The following is an 8,213-nucleotide window of genomic DNA, read 5'->3' on the forward strand; positions in this document are numbered from 1 at the left end:
AGGGTCATAGACCTGCCCTGTAGGTCCTACCCAAGGACTACCCGTCGCAAAGGACTAGACCCTTAGTCAGCTCCGACTGAATTAAGGAGTCCCTGTCATCCAGTCGGTAACATACCCCCGATCATCCAGTCGGAGACTAGCATTCGGAGCATATCAAGCTAACCGACTGGATACCACTCGGTACATCGTAACCCCCCTGGAGGGAAAGGGTCGTACGTTTCCAGGTGCATTTATTAGCATTTAGGGCGTACGTTACCTGTAACGTACACATTCAATCGCCACTACTCCACCCGTGTACCAGAACCATTGTGGAGGGCAGCGCACTCTATATAAGCCACCCTCCCCCGTTGGTAAAGGGGTTAGCAACTCATTGTATTCCCTATTCCACTCGACAACAAAGCTCCCTGAGCACTGAGACGTAGGGCTATTACCTCCACCGCAGAGGGGCCTGAACTCATACATCCTCCCCGTAGCTGGGACTCTGCCCATCCTTTTTGTACCCTACACATCTACTGTCAGGCTTATACCCATGACAAGCGCTTTCTTCCATGCCTTTGAGCTAGGCATAATGCAAGAAGATCAAGTTGTATCAATTGAACCATCATCAAGATCATGAAAGAGCTCTTCAATAATACAACTAGTCTTAAGAGGACTCTCAAAGAGAGGATTAGTGGAAACACTTCTAGGATCAAAAGAAAAGGTAGTGAGACCAATTGGAATTTCATTTCTAATTCTATTTAAGAGAGGTATCTCTTCCAAGGTCTTCACAGTTTCAACACCCTTAGCAATAGGTATACTTGTTTTTGGTTGAGGAACCTTTGGTACGTTAACGAACCTAGGTCCCTTCCTTGTGGGGGTTTCTACCTTTTTAGTCTTGATGGAGGATAGAGTAGTTCCTAAAGTTTCAAAAATATCCTCGATCTTATCAATCCTAGAAGGATCCACGTCATGGGATTTAAGGGTCTCCAAAATTTTGTTCATGGATCTATTTAAGTTCCCTTGAATCCTATGATGTACTTCATTAATTTTACTCATGCTTGGCATCTCTAGCTCTATTTTCTCAAGTCTACTCATAACATGAGATAAAGTGATAGCATCCTTTATGTCAACAATGAGTGGGATTCCGACAAGATTTTCCATAACGTTAAGAGCCTCCCCAACGGGAGCTTCCAAGAAATTCCCTTCTATTGCTGTGTCTAGAACAAACCAATGCCAAGAAGTAATACCAACATAAAAATTTCTAAGCAAAATAGTGGTGGATTTCTTCTTGGTGGCTCTATCTTGAGAATTTTAATCCTATACCAAGCATCTTTCAAACTTTCTCCAACCCTCTGTTTGAAGGTGAGAATCTCTCCTTCGGGTGCAACACTAGAGGCAAAGGATTTAGGCATACTGACTAAACAAAGCAAAGCAACTAATTTTTTTGTGGTTTTTGGTATAAGACGCTAAAGCAAAACTAAAAAGCAAACTAACAAGACTAAAAAGCAAAGGTAAAAGATAGCATGCAACTCCCCTATCTTGAAGACAGGAGTCCCCGACAACGGCGCCAGAAATTTGCTTGATACGAATTGATGGATATACTTCTCTCCCCTCGTTGGCTACCCCAAGTGGAAGGTGGAGATGTAGTCAGCAACAGATTGCCTTTACACGGAGACTGTAAGGTTTATCAAACCAAGAGGACTTCTAGGCTCAACAAGTAGGTGTCTTCCACCCTGGCGCTAGCACAAGACGTGGACCTGCACACACAACAAATAACTTTGCTCCCAACAAGTATAGAGAGGTTGTCAATCTCTCCAGCCTTGTAGTTTGCAAAGGATCAAAACACAAGCGGGAAGGTAATAGTGATTGCAACGGAAAAGTAAATGAAAGCGTTAAATAGTGGAGGTGTAAACAATGATGGTGATATGGACCAGAGTCACATGATGTTCACTAGTGATGTCTCTCTCCCAAAAGACGGTAAACAACTACGCTTGGGTAAACAAATCAGAGTTGGGCAATTGACAGAATTATGATCGCACACAATGCTAATTATGCTACTTGATAGTTAGAGGTTCAATAGTAATGGGCAGTACTCCAAGACAAGTAGACCGTTTATTCATCAGCATCTACTTACTAATCATCCACCTTGAGATATCTATCCGGAACATCTCTCCGGTATTAACTTGCGAGCCCCACCCAAAGCGTAAACTCAAAGCAACGGACAACTGCATTAACGAACCATGCGTAAGGTATACGATCCTTGCAACCGTGGTCACAAGCACCATTGTTTTCTCCCTGGTGGCAACAAGCACATCCCCTAGTCTCATGTTTCCGTCACTCAAGGTAGACATCGAGGGGCATGAACCCACAATCATGCATAACTCCCCCTCTTGGAGTAACGATATACTACTTGGCCAAAGCAATAAAAAGCAACGGAGAACATGCATGAATCACTAAGGAACATAATATAAAAGGATAAGCAAATATATAACTCATAACAAACTGAACATAATCACATAATCCACCGGATCCCAACAAACCGAGCATAGCAATAGCAAGAGAATTACATAGATGCCTTGATCATGTAGGGCAGCTCACAAGGACTAACCATTGAAGCACGAGATTGGAGAGAATACATCACATAGCTACTGGTCATGGACTCATGGTCCAAGGAAGACAACTCACGGCACGTCCGGGAAGCATCCATGGCGGTGGAGAAGCTCCCAGAGGTCAATCCTCCCTCCGGCAGGGTGCCGGGAAGAGGTCTCGTGACGCTCCCGATCTCGAAAGCGTTGCGGTGGCGGAACGATGGAGAAATTCGCGATTCCAGAAAGTCTGCGAGGGTTTGCTCTCGGGACTCTAAATATAGGCCAAAGGAGGGCACTGAAGGAGGTGGGACCCACCCAGGCGACCTCCTGGCGCGGCCTAGGGCATGGACGCGCCAGCAGGCCGCCTGGGAGGCCCTTGGCCTTCCTCTGGCCCTCCTTCGGTGATCCGGAAGCTTCTGTTTGCTGATTTTTTATATATTTTTTCTAGATTTTTTCGGGCTTCGGAAAATTTGGTAAAAGCCCGTGCAAAATAGACACCAGCAGACATAATCTGGCACTGGGTGCACTGAGTTAGTAGGTTAGTCCAAATATGTGTAAAATGATATAAAAGTGTAGCAAAACATATTACAATGTCACCCAAAATTCCATGGAACAAGCAAAAATTATAGATACGTTTGTGACGTATCAGTTGCTCGGCTTCCATCCTACACTTGGCAGTGGCGTGGGCAAAGCCCTCCTCAAACAGTTGTTTGCGAGCCTCCTCCAGCTCTGCCCTAGGTGACATCGGATTAGCAGTTGGCGTGATGGGGTTCTCAACCCTACGAGGGTGGCGTGAAGTGGATCGGAAGGATCCGGACGGGCTAGCCTTGGCACAACCCGAGCTGGTGCTGGAGCTAGTGACCATCACCTCCATGAGGATGGGAGAGTCAGTAACGTCGCACGGGGCCAGAGACCCCGCAAACGCTGGTGGGTCGCTCCAGTTGAGTACGTTGCTAGGATACTCATCGGGAGCAGGCGTATCCTTGAGACTGAGCTCGCCAAAGAGCTTACAGAGAGAGTCTATGCCGACGTCCCCGCCATGGTGGAGAGGCTCATCGTCGAGGCACAGGCTGTTGAAGAGGGTGCAGAGGTGATCGACGTTTGGAACGACGTCGTCGCAGCATGGCTTGCTGATGGGCTCGATGGCGGATCCTGCGGAGCAGGTGAAGCCGATGATCAACACCGCGGAAGCCTCCACGGGCGTGTTGATCAATCCGGACACGGGGCGTCTGGTGCTGTTGGCGAGGGGTCTCGCCCGGAGCGTAACTCCGACCGGTGCCGCGTATGGCCCCATGGTGGGCGCAAACTGTCGTCGTTTTCTCACGACAAATGCCATGGGTAGCCTAATTGAGATAGGTGAAGACCGAAGTGACACCGACGGGCTCCGGGAACGGGATTGGTAACTAGCTATGCAAGATGCATGATGTACCCAGGTTCAGGGCCCTTCGTGGGAGGTAATGCCCCTAGTCCTACTGGAATGGTTGTTGAACCAGTAGTGTTACATTATGCTCCTTGAGTTGTTCGACGGAGGAGGAAGAAGGAGTAGCCGGCTTGCAGTCTACCTCTCATGTATGGTGTGTGTGTGTGTGTGGAAATGGCCGACCCTCTGCATGGAGGAGGGCCGGGGAGTTTTATAGACGAACCCCCCGGCCAACAATATGGATAATAATTACTAAAGGGGGCCCGGTTGGCAACCTCTCCGGCTAGCCAGCATGTTGGAAATATGCCCTAGAGGCAATGATAAAATAGTTATTATTATATTTCTTGTTTCAAGATAATCGTTTATTGTCCATGCTATAATTGTATTGAATGAAAGCATAGATACATGTATGGATATATAGACAAAACAATGTCCCTAGTAAGCCTCTAGTTGACTAGCCAGTTGATCAATGATGGTTAAGATTTTCTGACATATGCAAGTGATGTCACTTGATGACTGGATCACATCATTAGGAGAATGATGTGATGGATAAGACCCAAACTGTGAACGTAGCATGTGATCGTGTCATTTTGTTGCTATTGTTTTCTGCGTGTCAAGTATTCATTCCTATGACCATGAGATCATGTAACTCACTGACACCGGAGGAATGCCTTGTGTGTATCAAACGTCACAACGTTACTGGGTGACTATAAAGGTGCTCTACAGGTATCTCCGAAGGTGTCCGTTGAGTTAGCATGGATCAAGACTGGGATTTGTCACTCTGTGTGACAGAGAGGTATCTCGGGGGCCACTCGATAATACAACATCACATATAAGCCTTGCAAGCAATGTGACTCAAGTTTTAGTCACGGGATCTTGTATTACGGAACGAGTAAAGAGACTTGCCGGTAACGAGATTGAAATAGGTATAGGGATACCGACGATCAAATCTTGGGCAAGTAACATACCGAAGGACAAAGGGAATGTTATACGAGATTATATGAATCCTTGGCACAGAGGTTCAACCGATAAGATCTTCGTAGAATATGTAGGATCCAATATGGACATCCAGGTCCCGCTATTGTATATTGACCGGGGAGTGTCTCGGGACATGTCTACATAGTTCTCGAACCCGCAGGGTCTGCACACTTAAGGATCGGTGACGTTTCGGTATAGTTGAGTTATAGGTGTTGGTGACCGAAGGTTGTTCGGAGTCCCGGATGAGATCACAGACGTCACGGGGGTTTCTGGATGGTCCGGAAACGAAGATTGATATATAGGATGGTTTCATTTGGTCTCCGAAAAGATTTCGGGCATTACCGACAGTGTATCGGGAGTGACGAATGGGTTTTGGATCTTCACCGGGAGGGGCCCACCCACTCGGGAGTGAGCCTGGTGGCCTAGGGGTGGTGCACCAGCCCTTAGTGGGCTGGTGAGGCCAGCCCAAGTGGGCTATGGCGCTAGGAAGAAAAAACCAAAGAGAAAAAAAAGAGGGAGGTGGGAAGGAAGAGGAGGACTCCTCCTTCCCAAACCAAATTGGAGTTGGAGTCCTCCTCTCCTCCTTGGCCGGCGCCCTAGGGGCTCCCTTGAGCCCCAAGGCTAGTGCCTCCCCTCCTCCCATATATACTAGAGGTTTTAGGGGTTTTGAGACAAAACTTTCCCACGTGCAACTCAAACCTATACCTCGTAGTTCTTCCTCTAGATCGGATTTCTGCGGAGCTCGGGCGGAGCCCTGCAGGAATAGATCATCACCATCACCGGCGCGCCGTCACGCTGTCGGAGAACTCATCTACTTCCCCGTCTCTCTTGCTGGATCAAGAAGGCAAAGATCGTCATCAAGCTGTAGGTGTGCTGAACGCGGAGGTGTCGCCCGTTCGGTGCTAGATCGGGACGAATCATGGGACGACGGTGATTTGAATCACGAAGTTGTACCACTACATCAACCGCGTTTCTTAACGCTTCCCGCTTAGCGATCTACAAGGGTATGTGGATCCGATCTCCCTCTCGTAGATGAACATCACCATGACAGGTCTTCGTGTGCATAGGAAATTTTTTGTTTCCCATGCAACGTTCCCCAACACAGCGGGCCTGTCGTTGAGCAGTCTTGTCGTCTGCGGGGCCCGCCGACCGCAGGGTCGCATGAGGTACTGGGACCCGTCGGCTGTCCAATGGGAGCATTGCGTGTTCCCCACGCGGGACACGGGAGCTACAGTGGTCGTCGACTTCCAGGGTCCGGCACAGGTCAGCGGTACGGCCGCCTCCACTATAGCCACGCCCGGTCAGGTAATAGAGTGGGTGGTGGCGTGCGGGCACTGTACACGATTGACACGTCGTAGCCGACGCCGGTCAGCGGTACGGCCGCCACCACTGTAGCCACGCGTATCCTTCTCCATCGTACCTGGGCTGACATTCATTCGCCTTTAAGCGAAGGCCCTTGTCCCATCAGAGGGGTTGAGGCGACAGATGATCCCCAGCCGGCTCGCGGCTAGCCATCCGGCTAGAGAGTAGACGACAGTGCCCCTAGCCGACACGGGTTGCTTAGCCGGCCAGGGAGGCCGGCCAGGGGGTACCGGCGTGTGAGGATGCTTTCTCCCCAAGTTATGCCGAAAGGCTATGGAGTAGGCTTGATGAGCCTACCCCGGGGTTATCCCCTGTCGTACGGATATGTTTTGTGTGTTTGCATGTGTCTCTTGATGACGATGTCGTGCAGAGCATACAACATGGCTTTCTGTCTTAATCTTCGGTGAAGGTTGTCGGCTTTATTGGGGAGCATGTGAGCGACGGTTTTCTCTATTGACCGCAGGGCCGACATTTTCTGGTCTACATCGCCGTGTTCCTGACTGCCAATTCTACAAACTCCTATCTTTTAACAGGTTTTCTTCATTAAGATGGAGGCTCGGATGGGTCATCGAGTTTTGCTTACAGTGTGTCGTTGATGGATGCATTAGGAACAAGACTTCAACAACCCCATGAACTTGAGGGTATTTCTCATTTTTTTGGAAATGTGCTTTTATAAAGATGTGTGCTAATTAATGTTTAGCCTTGGCCTTTAAAAACATGATTTTGTAAATTCTCAAACCAACGATCTCATACGCACACGACAACGGACACCACAACTAGCGATGCATCAACTGTTTTCAAACATAAGCTGCTTATTTCGCCAAACAAAAATGGGAAACGATTGTTTATTAGGGACAAATGGGAAATGAGTAGGAAAAGGGGAAAAGCGCGCTGAAGTTCGTTCTGGACCCGCGACTTCTGTTTTTTCTATTCAATCAGAGTCATCTTAGGCCCCTTTCGGTGTGGCCTTCGGGGAGCCATCACCTTGGGCTTTGTTTGGGCCTGCCTTCTCTTGGGTTAGCGTGCTGTTGGGTGAGATATTCCCTGTTCTTACTACAACCGGGGCCGGTGCCGGGCCTGGGTTGTTAGCAGGCTGGGGCGGTGCCGGGCCTGGGTTTTTAGCAGGCTGGGGCGGGCTTTTCTGCCCAAATCCGACTTGTTTGATGCTACGCTTCTTGGATTTGGCGACGGTAATCTCCAGCATGCCGGCCTTGAGCTCCGCGGTGACGTCGTTGCTGTCGTATTCCTTGGTCATGAGCAGCTTGACGTGGAAGGAGCCCACCCCGTGCACGTCCTCGTCGTGTCCGCGGCCGCCGGCCCTGGTGCCAGCCTTCCTCTTGATCTCGAGCATGTCCTCGCCGGCGGTGATCTCGAGGTCGTCCTCCGACAGCCCGGGCACCTGGAACCATAGCTTGACGTAGTCCTCCTCCTCCTTGATGTCCCACCGCTCCTTGCTGTCCGGCGGTTGCACGGGATACAGCAGGGCTGAACACACACGCACACACACGCATAGACTTCAGATTAATTTCAACAGCTATGGAAGATGAATGTCGACGGCGTCTTACGTACCGGTGGGGGGAATGCTGTACGCCGGCCGCTGTTTCTCCGGGTGAGCCCGTACCACAGACGACGACGACGGCCGCCGGCACTTGACGGCAAGAGAATTAGGGAAGGCGGCCGCTGCCGCCGGCCTCCAAGAACGGCTAGCCGGCGTGCCGGAGGAAGACGGCAGCACGGGCGAGCGGCTCGCAGGAGTGTAAGACGCAACAACCGTCGACATTACACCTGTGACTCTAACTTGTTTATGCTGATGCTGGATCGGGGGAGTAACGAGAGAACTATCTGACGAAGGGTAAAAGTTGGTTTAATGCATGCCAACTCTTGGC

General features: G+C 49.7%; 1 protein-coding gene across 1 annotated transcript; it reads right to left on the reverse strand.

The window, feature by feature from the left end:
• Nucleotides 1-7,093: 7,093 nt before the first annotated feature.
• Nucleotides 7,094-8,213, reverse strand: LOC123396108 (heat shock protein 21, chloroplastic-like). Its single transcript, XM_045091153.1, has 2 exons — nucleotides 7,897-8,213; nucleotides 7,094-7,812 (listed from the first exon to the last, which is right to left on the reverse strand). Exons 1-2 carry the CDS (start codon nucleotides 8,105-8,107, stop codon nucleotides 7,274-7,276), a joined length of 750 nt encoding a protein of 249 aa, XP_044947088.1. The 5' UTR covers nucleotides 8,108-8,213; the 3' UTR covers nucleotides 7,094-7,273.

This window comes from Hordeum vulgare, chromosome 5H (genome assembly GCF_904849725.1).
Source record: "Hordeum vulgare subsp. vulgare chromosome 5H, MorexV3_pseudomolecules_assembly, whole genome shotgun sequence".
NCBI lineage: Eukaryota > Viridiplantae > Streptophyta > Magnoliopsida > Poales > Poaceae > Hordeum > Hordeum vulgare.